We start from the raw sequence: 19,201 nt of genomic DNA, 5'->3' as shown, positions 1-19,201 counted from the left end.
GCCAAAGACCGGAAAGGACCGCGTACGAATAAAGGGCAAAAGGCACCAAATAGTAACAGACAGTAAAATAAAGCATGAAATTCGCGGGCCCGGAAACTGTCAGCCCAGATGCTAACGAAGCTCCATTGTCTCGTCATGGATGATGAGTCTTATGTCAAGGCGGACTTCTGGTGGTTTGCGGAGCTACTTTCATTCTTCACCCAGCACAAGTTTGATGTTCTAAAGGAACTAAGTAATTCATAATTTGGCAAGCGATCTGCTCATGTGAGATCTACATCAAGGAATGTCTACAGTAGCGTCTGCTTCTCCTGTCAAAGGAACACGAAGGCCCTACGATATTCTGGCCGGATCTAGCTCTCTAGGAGTACGAAGCCAACGGGGTCACTCTCGTACCCAAGGTCAAGAAATCTCCAACGCACCGGAACTAAGGCCCATCAAAAATTCGGGGCTATCATGAAGCAGGCAATACGGAAGCATCCCAAGGAAATAAAATCTGAGGAAGACACGAAGAGAAGTTGGTTTCCGTACAAAAGATGCTTCAACTAGATGGTATACAAAATCTAATGAGTGAAGTTGAGAAGCCCCGTATCTAGAAGAAACCGTTCTAGAAAGTAATTTCAGTTTATTAATCTGTTTCTTGAAATAACACGAACTATTTCAAACAATTTGTTGAGAGAACGCTGAATATTTTCACACAATTTCTTGAAGTACCATAATGAATTATGTTAAATGCTTCTTGTACTTTGAGCTGACCGATGTTTATCCTATGTTCGGGAACGCATTCAAATCCATCCGAAAAAAGCTGCAAAACTGGTAACGATTAGTAAGGAAGCCGTGACAATGTTTGCATTAGCTGCACTCGGATTATCCCTGGCGGTTGCAGAAAATTCACGATAAAAATTATCACCAACACTCGTCGGTGAATCGATGTGCAGATACGGTCCGAATAAACCTACAATAACACAGTTACTCATCAGCATCGAAAAAAAAACCCAGTCGCACTTACTATCCACTGAAGGCCACTCCTGAACATTAGCAGACTGCGGGACCCCATCGATCGCAAATGACGTCCACAAATCAACCATGGTTTCCGACATTCGAGTATCCGCAGCGTTAAGCTCGGTCATCTCAGCCGGATGTGGAAATAGATAAATATTCTCATCCGAGTGATAAATTCCTCCTTCGTATGGATAATGCGAAATGTTCACTCCATATCCAAATTTAGTGTGTTCTCCATCGTAATCAAAAGTGTACAAATATGTTTCCATGTCACTGTACTTCACGTTCGCCTGAACATCCCTGAGAACCGGTCCTTTCACGATGATCGCTCCAGAAATCTAAATATAAAAAAATGAAGCGTCTAAAAGAAATGCAACACAAAGCACAACTCACATCAATCAATCCTTTAGCCATCACAGAGAAATTGGCACTCTGGAGATCTTCCGAACCGAAAAGCGCATCGATTTCGAACGCCGTTAGTGCTCCTGTTTCCTCCTCCAAGCCTAGGAGACGATTCAAAGTATCCACCAGGTCGTATTGGAGGAATTTGGAGTCATTCACTAGCTGACTAGCTAATAAGTAATCGTACACTTCGCCGAGAAGAAATGATCCATCCTGTTTGGTGACTCCAGCCATCATTCGAACATCTTTGCGAGTTTCACCTTGGCGAACACTTTCGAATGGTTTTTTGGTGAGAAAGTTTGATGGCCCTCCTACCACCATACCAAAACCACTGATGTGTTCTTTGCCAGCGGCGAATATGTTGGCCTTCAATTATCAACATTAAAACTATATCGTTAGGTGTAAACCACCGGCAGCAACATATACTTACTCGATGTATCAGTAAAGCGTTAACAAGTTGCTTAGTGGGAACCATCATCAGACACTGTTCGGTTCCTTCGAGTGAAAGTTCCTCCATGCAACCGGCATGTTTGGCAATATCTTGAGCATTTTCTTTCGGGTTGGAATCAACTGCCCAAGTAGAAATAGATCCACCTGATTGCACAATGACCTTGTTGAAGAGATTCTGCGGAACTAGCGGACTGTACAAGAGTGCGGAGACTGCGGCTGCCCCAGCGGATTGTCCAAATACAGTAACGTTCTGTGGGTTTCCACCGAAATCCGCGATATGGTCATGTACCCATTGTAGAGCCATAATCACATCCAACATCGCAGCATTTCCCAGTATGGTATTACTCAACGTCGAGAGGAAACCGAGGGCACCAAGACGGTACTGAATCGCTACTAGGAGAACATCCCGTTCCAGCAGATAATTTGGCGGGTGTTTGGCGGCCGATCCCGTGTAGAAAGAACCACCGTGAATGTAAACCATCACCGGATAATTACCTTCCGTCTGAAACGAATTCGCGGATAATTGAGCCGTTGATTCTTCTTCTTTCACTCAGAAGCACTCACATTTTTCGTAAACACCGATAGAGTTAAACAATCTTCATTGTCCTGATTAAGTCCTTCAACCGGTTGGGGACATTCTCGACCGGGTTGAGTAACATCTCGTTCCGTAGTCCACGCAGCAACCTTGACAGGAGCTTTGAACCGCCGAGCGCCGGTCGGTGGTTCAGCGTACGGGATGTTATAGAAGCTCGAAATCGATTGATTAGTGCGAGCAGTCCAATCGGTAGAACCACGAACTGTTCCAAGACCCTGAATAGTGACCAATACATTGGGGACTTCTTGACGCTCAACCACGCTGGTGCTGGAGTAAGTCGTACCCCACAGAACGGAGAGCAAGAGCGCGAACTTCACACTGTTGGACCTCATTGCAAATTTTTAAACAATTACGACAAGCTGTGGACTCTGACTGCGGGTTTTGGCACAAATGTGGTCACTGATAAAACACCCTTTATGATAAGGGTGATATCCGAGCTATTACCCGCGATAAGAGACGCCATCAGTCATCAACCAAAGAACGTACAGATTAACTCTATTGCGGCTGTAGTGTCTACCAAATGTCTATATCAGGGCTATCAAGTTGGTTCGATTAATTGATTACTTTTTTGGCGGTGTAAACCGTTGTTTTCACTGTTTTGGCATAGCACAGTTTATTCCGAGGAATTTCGTAAGAACAGTATTTCCGGTTTTATGGCGTTTGCGCTTGATTTAATAGTCCCCCAATAAGCATAAAAACTTTCAACGTTTCTCTTATATCACGAGTGAAGATTAAAGAGCAGTTGAGCGATAAATTGTTAAATTTTCTGAAAATTTTCCCTGGCAATGACATTTCTTATAAATCTTAAAATCAGAGACCTGAATATAATTTGTGTTTCCAGTTTCTTGATGTTTTCGAATTCGCATCGTTGCTTTCTCTATTGCTTTACTCTCGCTATTGCATTCAATGCTTTATCAATCGATCTTCATGAAGTGATGTCTCAAATCTGGTAAAATTTCACATTTTTGACATTTTTGATGAAAATAAAGCGCAGTATCCAGGAAATGTGCGATATCAGATTTTTTTGATGCCAAATGTCTCCGAAAATCTGATGTTATTTTAATGAATGAAGCCTTGCATAAATCGTCATTCAAACTTTTCAGCTACGAAAGTTTATCAGCTCAACAATTCCATGCATTTCTAACACATTTGGCGAAAAAATATATTCGTTATCGAACATATCACGATCTGTACTTTTTTCATCGCTCAAAGCAGTGAAATTTTAACTGCTTTGAGCTTAAATCCTTAAATTAAATGTAATTTGGCACGATGAAATTTATTTATTTTGATATGATTGTGACACATCATTTTCTATTTTATCATCGAATATTGAACTATTCACCTTATTCCCATGTATAAAACATTCGGTATGCGATACACACGTCCTTCAGTACACAGCCGCAATTTGCTTTTCTTTGCACGAAGTACATTGTGATGATCACCTGACTACCAGCGCGGGTAGCTATCGCAAACACGAAGCAACATAAAAAGTATTCTGAGAAGACAGTAAAAAAGGCTATACTTTTGGAAAGCCTGGATGGGGTTAATGGTTAAACCTGACTTCGCCGTCTCCTTTTCCAGGGGCACAAAAGCCTGTTCCACTGCCCCATGATCGTCACTAATGATATCAAACGTTGTCAGACCTGCACGTCAGAATTCCCAATCATACCTTCGAGCCCAATTAAAGTAAACTAATCAGCGCATCACCCTGCTTTAAACAATCATCAAACTACGATCTTGTTTGTGAAAAATTTCACGAATTATTCCTAAAAAGCACACTCTACTGCGCAAAACTTTATCATCGACGTAGTATACTTTTTGTAGAGAATTAGGCAGGTTTAGCAAAGCAATCAGCAAGGTTGGTAAATGACTAGGCACGTGTCACTTGAGACCCTATTGTGGTCATCCACCTCTATTCGGCAACTCCTATGCTATCTCAACCTCCACGAGGTGCAGACCGGGATACGAGTAACCTTAGCGGAGATCGGATAACCAACCCCCGATGGGAACTATGGTCGTATGCTGACTGGAAAGGGGGATCGTGCGCGGCTGTATCCCCATGTTAGGGGCGGCGTACAACAGCGTCTGACTCGGAGCGGGCGGCTGAACTACGAAACGCGGTGTCTCGCCAGTTATATCTAAGACGGCAGCCCCGTCGCGTTACTAGGTATATCGCAGCCTTAGTAAGGCAGTAATAGAATATAAAATACTAGGTTGTTCCTAGTATGAATACGGAACGAAACAATCGGTATGGATCTAGGCGAACGAAAAAGAACAACGTTTATTGGAAACTCGGTACTTGGAATGTAAGAACTCTACTCGAACCGGCAGCTATGCTGGCTAGAGAGCTGCAAAAAGTGAATGTGGAGGTTGCTGCCATACAGGAGGTGAGGTGGCCGAAAACGGGAGAGCGCGCTTTCCGGGCAGTTGATCCTATTGCGGGCACTTCAATTCAATACCACATCTACAACAGTGGTGGCGCGAAAGCAGAAAAGGGGAGTCGGTTTCGTGCTGATATGTCTGTTGAGAATTAAGGGCAAATTTTTCAACTACAGCCTGATAAATGTGTACGCACCGAACCTTATCTCTTACAAAATTACGAATAATCTTACGAATGAGCCATCAAAACGCTTCCATAGTCTTACATCATCTCTTATGGACAACGAACATTTATAGCAGCTAAGTTTTGAGTTTCCAGCAACACATGCGTTACAATCAGAAAGCAGCCTGGTCGCAATTGGTTTCATGTAACGGACACCGATTGTCAGGTTCTGTCCTAGGAAAAAAAAACTGACGTTTACGGTGACTATTTTTCACTTTCATGCAAAGCGCTGAAATTTTTCAGCCCTGTCTGCAACAGACAACCGCGCAATTTATCTTAAAGTTGCGAAACTAATTCACAAAACGCAAATGCGAGTGTAAATATTGACTATTACACAAGGAAACCGCTCCTACATTCAACTCAACACACTTCATCTCAATTTGTCCTATATAACGTAAATTTTTACTTTTTTTTAAAGTAAATGTATTTTCAATTTCATCTCTCGATTTGGTCGAGTGGCTTGAAATTTTACTTCGGAAAAACATGAAAAAATTTACGGTAAATTTGATAAACAAGATCGATGAGATGAATACAGAAGATTTGAGATGAATATAAGAGCGTTTCCTCTATTATGAATGTGATACCGAAGAGAAATAGGGTATTTGTTCCATTATTCATCTCATTAAGCCGAAAATCACGAAGAATACACGGATTAAACACCAATTTGTTCACGAAATCATTGGACAAATAAACAAAATACGATAACATGCTCTTATGGAATCGCCCTGCAATGGAAGTTTAGTAAACTTAGCTAGGTTTATTCTAAATTTTGTAAAACAAACCAGTTCTCCAGCTCAATTATTCATCTCACGACTTCCTCATATTCATCACTTCACTTGGTCACAATCACTTTGGTGAATGAACGTAGCCGCAAACCATCGTAGCAGGTTACCTAGTTATTCCCTATAGTTGTTCACGCACTAATTTGGTAACCTCCTAGGTAAACACAGTGCTGTCGATTTATGTCAATTATTCAACATTTTCAGCATGATATTTTCGTATTAACAGAAACTAATTTAGCAACTTTTGATTATCTTTCGCTTATGACGAAAAAACTTTGGTTGGATGCTGAACGAGTCCCGTTGTAGCCGTAAAGACAATGCGTGGAATTTGTTTTCTGCGGTAGGTGGCTGAAATGAATGAGTTTTTGGGTGCAGATGCCCGCACGGTGCTCCTGCAGACCGTTATTATCAAACAAAAAATACCATTAAAACGGTGGATGCCAGTTTGTTCGTTTTGACGTTCTCCATCTCTGGGTAAATTTAAAAAAAATCGTTGGAAGCATTTTTGAGTTAAGTCCATTTTATGTAAAAATGGCCGATATTCTTAGGAAATTCATACACGCTGCACCCTCAGATTTCAATGGTACTTTGTGAGTATAGATATCTGACTACCTATAAGCAATTAATATAACCAAAAACAAGCCTAATCTTTGAAAAGGGGGTTACTTCTTCGTTTCAATAAAAAATATTCTAGTGAGAGGTCGCTCTTATGTGATGATTATGTGAAGAGAGGTCGCTCAACCGAAATAAACTTAATAAACACATAAACAATGAACGAAAGATTGCTATATCCTTTACAACTCAGTTTTACGGTTGCAGGACTCGACGACCGAAGATAAAGTTGAAATCAAGCCATTACCAAAAAATATAACCTTTTACTACGCAACTGTGATACAGTCAAATTAACGACATGGGAATAAACCCCGAATTTTAGAATCAAAGTTTTCAAATTGGCATAATGATTGAGCATGCTATTTTGAAGTTTACAAAAAACAAATTCACCCTTGCTGCACCCGCTTCCTGCCCACGCTAATGAGATAGACAAAATCTGTTGCTTTAGGATCTATATGCACCGAATTAAATAATCAAATTAATAATTAATAAATGATGACATAACTCATACTCCTCTCCTTCTTCCACTTTACTACGCCACTGAGATATAGCAAAGTCTCAGATGACACAGTAATGACGCAAAACTCCGTTTAATACTCGAAAATCTTTGTATATGAAATTTGCACAGATACAGTGGAGAACGTTTTCAAGTTTACAGAGTACAAATTACCCTCCCCCCCCTTTGCCCACGCTAATGAAATAGAACCAAACTAATATATATTCTGAAAACCCTCTGAATGCAAATTTTTGCAGTAATCAGTTCAGTATTTTCTGAGCCCATAAGTAACAAGCAGACAGACAGGCTGACAAACAACGATGCCCACTATGATTAGAATTTTTCACGTAAACTTTTGACATTTCTGTCAATTTTCAACGCCTACTACAGTTTAAAAGTTTTCTCCTGTAATCACAACATAACTTAAACGAACTTTTGACTTTTAGTTTTGTTGAGATGAAGAGGTTACGCCCTTTTCGTAGCTTAGGTTTGTTTTTTTTCGGTAATGCCAATGACCTTCCTATCTGCGCTAGTATTAGTAGTCGATTTCACTAATCCAAGTTTTAGATTTGGTTGCAAATAATCAACACGCTGGTGGTAACGAAAAATTTCCTCCTATCCCGAACTCTTATTCAAGTTGTAAGCCGATTTTTAGTTTTTTTTTTCATCTATTTTTCCACTAAAACAAAGTTTGTTAAAACAGGTAACACTAATGAACTAGGATTTATGAGTGAAATATTTTTTGAAATTGAATATCAGCTGATTTTTTGGTTGAAAACAAATCGATTTTATAAGGATACACGACTAAGCCTGTATTGGTGAGATCTGGCGTAGAAAGCTCTATTGCTCATAGGTAGGCAAAATATCTATACCTTCAAAGTACAATTGAAATCTGAGAGACTTAAACCAATTACTGGTGCAGTGTGTATGAATTTCCTAAGAATATCGACCATTTTAACATAAAATGGACATAACTCAAAAATGCTACCAACAATTTTTTTTTCAATTTATCCAGAGATGAAGAACATCATTACAAACAAACTGGCTTTCACCGTTTTGATGGTATTTTTTGTTTGATAATAACGGTCTGTGGGAGCACCGTGGCCCGACTATGATATCAAATTTAGAGCTTTTAAGTAAGTTTCTGAGGATTTATTTTATAAGAAATCCACTGTGAACTGAGAAGAATTCATTCCATGGATTAGTAGATTGGTTTGTTAAAAAAATATGCCTTTTTTCTAATAAGTAAAGGGATTCTCCGTCAACAGCTAAGAAATTTCCAGCGAGGAACAGAATACGCTTTTTGTGTGTGGTATGTACGATTAGTTTTTTTATTCTCGCTTATTTTCCGTCGGTCCGCCACTGTTGTTGTGCCAATCACCGACGCCCGGGAGGCGACTCCACCCAGGACTCTAACTTACGACCCGTTGATTACCGGACCGGCGCCAACGGCTTTACTTCCTCATGCGATGGAAGGCGTTATCCCAGAGATCATTCCTAGGATATATTAATTAAAGTTGGATGAAATGAATGGCAATGGCATAGCTGGCGCTCTGATATCAGCTATGCTTCCACCACAGAACGGAACTTCTACACCAATTTCCCATTCTAATACAAAACTACAAACAAGGAGCTACGTATGAGCGGTACTATGCTTCCAATGAGACCAGTGAGTATTTTTTCGTGACGTCCAGATTTTGCGCAATTTAAATATTCGACTCCACTCCTTTCACAAAACTAAAGCACTCGGTCGTGGTATTCACCTATGTATAAGCCCCCTCAAGAGAATCTGTGCCAAAAAAGTAATTTCAGTTTTATACTGACCTATTTCTTGAAATGAGGAGGATGATTTTGTGCGATTTCTTAGTAAGAACGCCGATAATGTTTGCAAGATTTCTTCATGTAACATGAATTGAAATGTTTTCTCGGAAGCATTAAAACGACCACAGTAATGCATACTATATGTTCTGAAACTACCAGCTTTTACTCAAGCACTTTTCGTACACTATGGTACTACCGATTTATAGCCTAAGTTTTGTAATGAACTTAAATCCATCCAAAAAAGGCTGCGAAACAGCTAACGATCAGTAAGTAAACCGTGACAACGGTAGCATCAGCTGCACTTGGATTATCTCTGGCGGTAGCAGAAAATTCACGATAGAAGTTTTCACCAACACTCGCCGGTGAATTAATGTGCAAATACGGTCCGAATAAACCTACAATAACACAGTTACTCATAAGTGTCAGAGAAACAAACAAACAAACCCTATCGCACTTACTATCAACTTGTGGCCACTGCTGAACATTAGCAGATTGCGGGACCCCATCGATCGCAAACGACGTCCACAAATCAACCATGGTTTCTGACATTCGAGTATCCGCAGCGTTAAGCTCGCTCACCTCAGCCGGATGTGGAAATAGATAAATATTCTCATCCGAGTGATGAATTCCACCCTCGTATGGAAATTGCGAAGTGTTCCTTCCATATCCGAATCTAGTGTGTTCTCCATCGTAATCAAAAGTGTACAAATATGTTTCCATGTCACTGTATTTCACGTTCGCTTGAACATCCCTGAGAACCGGTCCTTTCAGGGTGATCGCTCCGGCAATCTATACGTAAAGAAAAACATTCTGAAGCATTCAAGTGAAGCGGCATAAACCACAACTTACATCAATCAATCCCTTAGCCATCATAGAGAAATTACCACTCTGGAGATCTTCCGCACTGAAAAGCGCATCGATTTCGAATGCCGTGAGTGCTCCTGTTTCTTCTTCCAAACCTAAAAGGCCGTTCAAAGTATCCACCAGATCGTACTGGAGAAATTTGGAGTCATTCAGCAACTGACTGGTGGACAGATAATCATAAACACTGTTGAGAAGGAATGATCCATCTTGTTTGGTGACTCCAGCCATCAGCCGAATATCTTTGCGAGTTTCACCTAGGCGAACGCTTAGAAACGGTTTTTTCGTTAGAAAATTAGATGGTCCTCCTACCACCATACCAATACCACTGATGTGCTCCTTGCCAGCGGTGAATATGTTAGCCTTCAATTATCAAAAACAACTTTATCAGTTAAACCAAACCACCAACAGCAGTTTGTACTTACAAGGTGTAACGGTAAAACGTTAACAAGCAACTGAGTGGGAATCGCCATCAGACACTGTTCGGTTCCTTCGAGTGAAAGATCTTCTAGGCACCCGGCATGTTTGGCAATATCTTGAGCATTCGCTACTGGATTGGAATCAACTGCCCAAGTGGAGATGGAGCCACCAGATTGCAGAATGACCTTGTTGAAGAGATTCTGCGAAACAAGCGGGCTGTACAAGAGCGCCGAGGCTGCTGCAGCTCCAGCGGATTGTCCAAACACGGTCACGTTCCGTGGATTTCCACCGAAATCTGCGATGTGATCCTGTACCCATTGTAGAGCCATAATCACATCCAGCATTCCGGCATTGCCCGGTATGGTATTACTCAACGTCGAGAGGAAGCCGAGAGCACCAAGACGGTACTGAATCGCTACTAGGAGAACGTCACGCTCGAGTAGATAATTCGGCGGATGATCAGCAGCCGACCCCAGGTAGAATGAGCCACCGTGAATGTAAACCATCACCGGATAATTCCCTTTCGTCTGAAACGAATTCGCGTATAATCAAACCCCTTATTCTTCCTCTACCCAGAAACACTCACATTTTTCGTAAACACCGACAAAGTTAAGCAGTCTTCATTGTTCTGATTAAGTCCAGCAATCGGTTGGGGACATGCTCGCCCGGGTTGAGTAACATCTCGTTCCGTAGTCCACGCGGCAACCTTGACTGGGGCTTTAAATCGTAGAGTACCGGTCGGTGGTTCAGCGTACGGGATATTATAGAAGCTTGAGATCGATTGATTGGTGCGAGCTGTCCAATCGGTAGTACCACGAACTGCTCCAAGGCCCTGAATGTTGACTACCACATTAGGAATTTCTTGACGCTCGACCACGTTAGGGCTGGAGTATGTCGTACCCCATAGGACGGAGAGCAGGAGCACGAACTTCATTGCTAATTCTTAAACAATCACTGCGAGCTGTGGACTCTGACTGCGGGTTTTGGCACAAATGTGGCTGCTGATAAAACACCTTTTACGATAAGACGGATGGGTGATATCCGAGCTATTACCTGCGATAAGAGACGCCATCAGTCATCAACTTTGGAACGTACAGATTAACTCTATGGTGGCTGTAGTGACTATCAAATGTCGGTAGCAGTGCTATCATGAAGTAACAGCACTGTAGCACATGTATTTTGGGAGTATGATTAATTGGTTGCTACTCTAGGTGGTACAAGTAGTTGTTTCCGCTATTTTAACATAATAGCGTTTCTGCGAAGGAATTTCGTAAGAAAAATAGTTTTTATGTAATGGCATGTGCAATCATTCAAATAATCGCTAAATTTATAAAGCTGATGAAAAATTGAGTTAGTATGCTATCACCTAGAATTACTATATATATTAAAAAAAAAAACGTTACGATAGAGTTCAGATGATCAGATCCCAATTTTGATGTTTGACTCTTAAAAGGCACGAATTTCTCTTCCATTACCTTATCAGTCCACTTCAAGTCGAAGCAAGGGCCCTGCAAACAAATTGGTTCATATAACTCGCGCTCAACTCTGCCAAGTGAACCCTTATTTGGTAAAAAATGACCATATAAGATGCATAAAATGCGCCTATGTGTACAAATCTGGAGGCCATATACGTACATTGTGAAAAAAAAATTGGTTACGATTTTGTATAACTTCGCATGCTCTCTCGAATGGCCTCATTTGAAACTTTGTATTGCATTGTATACGACTTAGAGGATTGACGCATTTTACAAGTTTATATGACACGTTAAATGGCTTTGTATATAACCTAATATTGCGTTTCATCGGATCTAAATTTTATACGATATGAATAAATTTAATGTTGCATCTTATGTAACTTCAAACTCGATATGCACATTTGAGTGACTAAGAATTAACATCCTTATACGACTTCTGGTTTGCTAGGGGACCTTGCTGTTCGAAAATGTCGTCTTCATCAAGTCAAACATCAAGTACGACAAGAAAAAATCGTTCTACATGCAGTTGGAGGCAACATACGACGGCTGCTCTGCCGTGATATGACATTGTGACGTAGATCCAAGTGAACTGTTGTTCAGTACGGCCCAAAAACGAATGAATTTCTCACCACTTTTTTTTTTCTTCATCTATAGTTTATTTGACACGGCACAAATACAATTCAATGTTTAACGGCGCCAATTATATCTGGTAGCTTACTTTCTAAAGTATCTTAATAACTAAAAGCAAATTTTTTATCCTCGCTGCCGACTACGAGCTGAAACTAAATCTAACTTAAAGCTAGAATTTTTTGCATTAAAAGCACAGGTTTGCTGTTTGAAGGTTTTCATTGCCATAGGTAAGCAGCATATTAAATTTGTTCCGCTGCTGGGCCAAGATATTACGGACTGGCATATTGGGTTGTTTCCATCGGGCCTTGAGAGTATCGTGCGGGTCTGATTGCTGTTTCCGGATCCGGGGTCTTAACGTGTTCTTGTCGTTTGGTTGGATGTAGGCGGAAGGGGGTAGGACTAAACTGGGGCGTGGATGGATTTCAAGAAAACGTATATAAGGGACATGTAGGATAGGTCACGGCTCACCAAGACATCACGAACAGGAACAGCCGGCTGCCTACCTTCGGCTTGCAGGCAAGCTATTAATCTAGACCTGGCGTCACGGTGTACAGGGCATGACCAAACAACGTGCTCTATGTCGTGATAACCTTCACCACAGGCACAGATACCACTCTCCCCGAGCCCAACACGACGGAGATGCGCGTCAAATCTATAGTGATTGGACATAAGCCGGGACATCACGCAAATGAAATCCCGACTTACATCCAACCCCTTGAACCACGGGTTCGTCGATGCCTTGGGGATTATGGAATGTAACCACCTTCCCAGTTCCCCCTTGGTCCAAGAATTTTGCCAACTGATGATCGTATTCTGACGTACAAATGCAAAAAATTCATTAAAGGCAATTGGTCTTTCATAAATATCACCGTTTGTTGCGCCCACCTTAGCCAAAGAGTCCGCTTTCTCATTGCCCGGTATCGAGCAGTGAGAAGGGACCCACGCTAAGGTAATCTGAGTAGATTTTTCGGATTAAGCACTCAGATGTTCCCGTATTTTCCCCAGGAAATACGGAGAGTGCTTAACATCTTTCATCGATCGGAGAGCCTCAATGGAACTGAGACTGTCCGTAAAGATGAAATAATGGTCCGTGGGCATTCTTTCGATAATCCCTAGGGTGTACTGAATTGCAGCTAATTCTGCGACGTAAACAGAAGCAGGATTATCGAGCTTATGGGAGACGGTTAAATTGTTATTGAAAATACCGAAGCCAGTGGACCCATCAAGAAGTGATTCGTCAGTGTAGTACATATTGTCGCAGTTGATGTTTCGATATTTATTGGAAAAAATTTTAGGGATCTGCTGCACGCGTAAATGATCCGGGATTCCACGAGTTTCTTCTATCATGGATGTATCGAAAAACACAGTAGAATCAGAAGTATTTGATAAGTCGACACGATTTGGAATATTCGAAGAAGGGTTAATATTTTGGGACATGTGATTGAAATACAATGTCATAAAACGGGTTTGAGAATTGAGTTCGATTACCCTTTCAAAATTTTCAATCACGGGACGGTTCAAGACCTCACATTTGATTAGAATACAAGAAGACAGGCTCCAGAAGCGGTTTTTCAATGGTAGTACTCCAGCTAAGATCTCCGAACTCATCGTATGGGTCGACTGCATGCAACCCAAGGCGATACGCAAACAACGATATTGTATTCGATCCAGTTTGATCAAATGTGTGTTTGCTGCGGAGCGGAAGCAGAAACACCCGTACTCAATAACAGACAGTATCGTTGTTTGGTAAAGCCTTATAAGGTCTCCTGGGTGGGCACCCCACCATTGTCCGGTTATTGTACGAAGAAAATTCACTCTTTGTTGACATTTTTTCATCAGATACCTCACGTGACAACCCCAGGTGCCTTTAGGGGGCTTAAACATGAGCCCTGGGGAAGACCCATGTAGCTAATGCGAAAAGTAGCCAAATCGCCGTGCGTAAAATGCATGTGCTTTTCGGACAACAAATTGTGCAAAAAATGGTTCAAAATTGGAGAAAATCCTTGTCGGTGAAGTTTGCCCGAAAGAATGTCAATAGAAACGGAATCAAAAGCCCCCTCAATGTCCAAGAACGCAGACGCCATTCGTTCTTTGCGAGCATACGCCAGCTGAATATCTGTTGAAAGCAACGCAAGACAATCATTCGTCCCTTTGGCACGGCGGAAGCCAAATTGAGTATCTGATAGTAGACCATTTGATTCGACCCAATGGTCTAAACGACAGAGTATCATTTTTTCCATCAATTTCCGGATACAGGATAGCATTGCAATCGGCCTATAAGAGTTGTGATCAGAAGCTGGTTTCCCCGGTTATGGATGGCGATCACCTTCACTTGCCTCCAATCCTGCGGTACAATGTTTTGCTCCAGGAACTTATTGAACAAGTTCAACAAGCGCCTCTTGGCATTGCCGGGTAGATTCTTCAACATGTTGAATTTGATTCTATCTAACCCAGGCGCGTTATTGTTACATGCCAGAAGGGCAACTGAAAATTCTGCCATCGTAAAAGGTGATTCTATCGCGTCGTGGCCTGGAGACGCATCGCGAACAATGTTTTGCTCAGGAACAGAGTCCGGACATACTTTCCTGGCAAAATCAAATATCCACCTACTTGAAGACTCCTCGCTTTCGTTGACCGTTACGCGATTCCGCATTCTTCGGGCTGTGTTCCAAAGAGTGCTCATCGATGTCTCCCTCGACGTCTCGTTCACGAGCCGACGCCAATATCCGCGTTTCTTTGCTTTAGCCAGGCTTTTAAGCTTGGTATTAAGCTCCGAATACCGTATATAGTCGTCGGGTATACCTCCCTTCTGGAAGGCCAAAAACGCGTCGGATCTTTGCGTGTAGACATCGGAGCACTCTTTGTCCCACCACGGAGTTGGAGGCCGCTCTTTGATCGTTACGCCGGGATATTTCTTCGTTTGGGCTTGCAACGCGGCGTCGAGGATTAAGCCCGCGAGGAGGTTGTATTCTTCAAGTGGTGGGTGATGTTGAATCGACTCGACCGCTTTAGAAATCATTTCCTCGTATAACTTCCAATCGACATTCCGTGTGAGGTCATACGGAATGTCAATTGGTCGCATGCGAGTTGACCCGTTTGTAATTGAAATAAGAATAGGCAGATGGTCGCTACCGTGAGGATCGAGGATTACCTTCCATGTGCAATCCAACCGTAGCGACGTCGAACATAAGGATAGATCCAGAGCGCTTGGGCGCGCTGGAGGTTTCGGGATACGTGTCATTTCACCGTTGTTTAAAATAGTCATGTCGAAGTCATCGCAAAAATTATAGATTAAAGAGGAGCGGTTATCATTGTAGGGGGAACCCCAAGCCACACCATGAGAGTTGAAGTCTCCCAAAATCAAACGTGGCGAGGGAAGAAGTTCTATTAAATCAAAGAGCAGCCGTTGCCCAACCTGTGCTCTGGGAGGAATATATATTGAGGCAATACAAAGCTCTTTACCTTGTATTGTCATTTGACATGCGACAACTTCGATGCCTGGAATCGAGGGGAGGTTAATACGATAGAAAGAATAGCACTTTTTAATCCCTAAAAGTACTCCTCCATATGGGGTGTCTCGATCAAGGCGAATAATATTAAAATCATGGAAGTTGAGATCAATATTTGAAGTAAGCCAAGTTTCACAAAGGGAAAATGCATCGCATTTGTTTTTATTTATCAAAACTTTAAACGAATCAATTTTTGGTAAAATACTTCTACAATTCCACTGTAAGACAGAGATAAAATCCTTCATATACGCAGTTGAATTAGGCATCGAAGGATACAATCGCTGCAAGGAGGGGCCATTGGGCAGTCAACTGCTTCAAAAATGATCTAACTGTTGGGAGGAATGCTGTAAGAAAAATTTTAATTGGATCGGGTACATTGAAATTTTCAAAAATCCAGTCCACAATGTCAGAAAATTTCACTAATCCAGAGTTTGTTTCATCAACTGGATGTGCAAAAGGAACAACTGGGGTTTTAGATGTTCCTGGCAGTGCTGGGCACTCCTCCTGGGACTTTAAATTTGCAAGCCCAGGAGGAGTTTGCTTCGGTTTTTCCGCAGCACTGTTTGGTTTGTTCGTACTTTTCATTACACTTTGGGAATTCTTAGGACCTTTACGGGGAAGTTTAGGAGAAGAAACATTTTTCCTCTTCCTAGACTCCCCAGGATTGGCATAAGATGTTCCCGCTGATGAATCGTCAGAATCGGTTTCATCAGAGGACAACAGATCAAAGGGGTTCGATGTTATGGTAGAAGTGGTCACGGTCTTCTTCAGCATCTCAGCGTAAGAACGCTTTGAACGCTCCTTAAGTGACCGCTTGATTTTATCTCTGCGCTGCATGTACACCGGGCATGTGGAGAGCTCATGCTGGTTTTCCCCACAGTGAATACATTTTTCAGCATTAACACTGCAAGAATCTTCCGCATGAGTCTCCCCACACTTGCTACATCGTGTCTTATTGCAGCAGTAGGCGGCTGTGTGGCCTAACTGCTTGCAATTGGTGCAATTCATAACACGGGGTACATACAATCGCACAGGCAGACGAACCCGGTCGATCGAGACGTGGCTAGGGAGTGCAGATCCGGCAAACGTAACGCGAAACGAGTCTGACGGAGTGTAAACTTTTTTACCGCCGACGAGAGACATGGACCGCAATTGCTTACAATCCAAAATCTTCGCCTGTGTTTCGGTATTTTTGAAGCAACCGGTTGCGCTTTTTAGGATACACTCGACAGACAGACTCGAATCGGCTATGACACTGTCGATCTCCACGTCTCGTGCGGGTATGTAAACGCGATACTCGCGTGTGAAGAGCTCAGAGCAAGCGATAGCATTGGCCTGTGCCAGATCACTGACCACGACACGGAGCTTGTTAGGTCGGACCTTGGAAATTTCGGTCACGGCCTTGTACCCCTTCGTCAGGTCTTTAGAAATTTGCAATATGTTTAATCGCTTTGAATTCACTCCTGTCTTTGGACGAAAATAAACAGTATAGCTGCCCTGTTGAGATCCGTCCGGGTAAAGCCTGGGGCGAGGGGGGACTGGAGAATGAACAGGGGAGGGGGTAACAGGAGGGTCAGGGTCAAGGGGGTTCGGGGATGGTGGCACGGGAGGCGAGGGATCTATATCCATCGCGCTAAATGTAGCGCACTAGCGCACTAGCGCCGACAAGAACACGTACCTATTTACTTCTTCCTTTCAGCAGTGGTTGTCCGATCGTTCGAAGCTGCACCCAAAGCAGCCAGCAGCACCAGTACAGCAGCACCAATACAGCCACCAGCAGTGAGCCGGGTGTGAGATCACTCAGCACAGCGACACGACTCGACTGTCAAATGATGGCCTTGAATTAGAAAGATCTATTCAGTGTGCACAGATCAAAACTGCAGCTGGTATTTTGCACCAATACAGCCAAAGTTGCAAGCCGGGTACAGAACGTATCGACACAACTCACAATCTAGTTGGCCTTTAGCGCGAATAATACACTCTTTTGTTTGGCTATTCGTACACACGGACCGGATTGTAATAGAACGGCCACTTTGCACGTCCGTTTCTGTTAGAAAGCCTATAGAGAAGAGAGACGCCATGACACTCACTTCCATTAAGCTCACACCAAAACGGCTGGAAGGCCTTTAAAGTTTCGAAAGTTTTGACGCAAAGTATTGCAATAAAGTTGCGATGAAAAAAGGGACTTGCTAGTTTACGGAACAACTTGTATGCAAGTACAATTTTAAAAAAAGAAATGTTAATGTTTTTCGAATCCCAGCTCTCGAGGTACGATGCTGGCCTAACAAGTCATTCATCGTAGGTTCGAGTCTTGACTCGGGAGAGACTGTTAGTGTTAGTAAGATCGTAGCGCTAGCCCCGCAATTGTCCTGTACACTTAACGGTTGGCTGCGAAGTCTGTGTATAGTAAACAGAAGGTCAAGTTCCGAATCGGAATGTGACTCTAACACATATCAAATTTAAACATGTTTGATATACGCTTTACTGTCATACGGTTTCATTCCTGTTACGTGAGATGTGTTTGGGTCCCTAAACATATAATATTGAAAAAGTCACGCAAAATAACATCGCGAAGCTTATTTTGACGGGGTAACCCGCCGTTTTGGTGTGACAGTTACCATAACGGTGAGTTCTACGTCTTCTCTCTATCCTATATAGCGAACCTATACATTAGAGAAATGACAAGACACTCACCGTTAAGGCAACTGTCAACATCAAAACGGATAACAGCAATGCAAAATGATACAACTCGCCCGTTTTGATGTTGACAGTTGCCTTAACGGTGAGTGTCTCGGCGTCTCTCTGGTGTATAGGCTGACTAATCCTATAGGCTGACTAGTTTCTGTCGAGTGTTCGACGCGGAATGAATTTGTATTAAAATGGGTGCCTACGTCACTTTGTTTTTTTTTTTATTTTACACAACGTACGAATAAGTAACAACAAACAGGAAGACACCAAAAGATAGGTTTTCGAATAATGAACAAATTGGCATGAAAAACCCATTTTCGAAAAAATGGCCTTAACGTCCCTTTGTCATCTCACGGCAGTGCTCGTCACGGGACATGAAAATCGTCATCGGGGATATGAACGCCCAGGTGATTGGAAAATAGTGTTCAAACAAAATTCGCATTGTTTATCGCGCTCAACTTAATCGGATACCGCCTTGAAGTTTGTAAGACATAATGATGAGGAAATATATTATTTCTGGCTACGTAACAGAAGTGTGCTTCGAATGTCTGCCTATCTGTGGGAATGGAATTTGGTGACTATAGCTGGAATTTTCATGAGGACTTTCTTAGAGAAGACAAAACTTTCGATACCTAGCGCTGAACGAAATTTGAAAAGTCGATTTCCATTGGAACCCCGATGTTTGTCATGTGATAAACAACAATTCGAATGTTGTTCTCGAATTGAACATTGATTGAATTACGCAGCAGTTTATTTGAACAGCACGCGCGTTGCACGGTAAGCGATATCGCTAAAGATAGCAGGGAAACACTTCATCAAAGCAACTCCTATTGAGAATGAGTGAAGTTAACCGCTATTT

General features: G+C 42.2%; 2 protein-coding genes across 2 annotated transcripts; both read right to left on the bottom strand.

The window, feature by feature from the left end:
* Positions 1-736: 736 nt before the first annotated feature.
* On the bottom strand, positions 737-2,778 carry LOC129720572 (glutactin-like). The gene is made up of 5 exons (XM_055672060.1): positions 2,416-2,778; positions 1,832-2,353; positions 1,393-1,767; positions 1,007-1,337; positions 737-952 (listed from the first exon to the last, which is right to left on the bottom strand). Exons 1-5 carry the CDS (start codon positions 2,776-2,778, stop codon positions 783-785), a joined length of 1,761 nt encoding a protein of 586 aa, XP_055528035.1. The 3' UTR covers positions 737-782.
* Positions 2,779-8,894: 6,116 nt separating this feature from the next.
* Positions 8,895-11,040, bottom strand: LOC129723708 (glutactin-like). The gene is made up of 5 exons (XM_055678084.1): positions 10,627-11,040; positions 10,046-10,567; positions 9,609-9,983; positions 9,218-9,548; positions 8,895-9,154 (listed from the first exon to the last, which is right to left on the bottom strand). Exons 1-5 carry the CDS (start codon positions 10,972-10,974, stop codon positions 8,985-8,987), a joined length of 1,746 nt encoding a protein of 581 aa, XP_055534059.1. The 5' UTR covers positions 10,975-11,040; the 3' UTR covers positions 8,895-8,984.
* Positions 11,041-19,201: the final 8,161 nt, after the last annotated feature.

This window comes from Wyeomyia smithii, chromosome 2 (genome assembly GCF_029784165.1).
Source record: "Wyeomyia smithii strain HCP4-BCI-WySm-NY-G18 chromosome 2, ASM2978416v1, whole genome shotgun sequence".
NCBI lineage: Eukaryota > Metazoa > Arthropoda > Insecta > Diptera > Culicidae > Wyeomyia > Wyeomyia smithii.
Note: the sequence above shows the minus strand (reverse complement) of the source record. Positions and strands in the feature narration are given on the sequence as shown.

What these genes read in the sequence shown, in the direction of transcription:
- LOC129720572 (XM_055672060.1), bottom strand. Translation starts at nt 2,778, where the DNA reads ATGAGGTCCAACAGTGTGAAGTTCGCGCTCTTGCTCTCCGTTCTGTGG. An exon ending in TATCGGTGTTTACGAAAAAT is followed by an intron (nt 2,354 to 2,415) that starts GTGAGTGCTTCT and finishes AATTCGTTTCAG; the next exon opens with ACGGAAGGTAATTATCCGGT. An exon ending in ACGCTTTACTGATACATCGA is followed by an intron (nt 1,768 to 1,831) that starts GTAAGTATATGT and finishes TGATAATTGAAG; the next exon opens with GCCAACATATTCGCCGCTGG.
- LOC129723708 (XM_055678084.1), bottom strand. Translation starts at nt 10,974, where the DNA reads ATGAAGTTCGTGCTCCTGCTCTCCGTCCTATGGGGTACGACATACTCC. An exon ending in TGGCTAAGGGATTGATTGAT is followed by an intron (nt 9,549 to 9,608) that starts GTAAGTTGTGGT and finishes CTTTACGTATAG; the next exon opens with ATTGCCGGAGCGATCACCCT. An exon ending in GCAGTGGCCACAAGTTGATA is followed by an intron (nt 9,155 to 9,217) that starts GTAAGTGCGATA and finishes GTGTTATTGTAG; the next exon opens with GTTTATTCGGACCGTATTTG.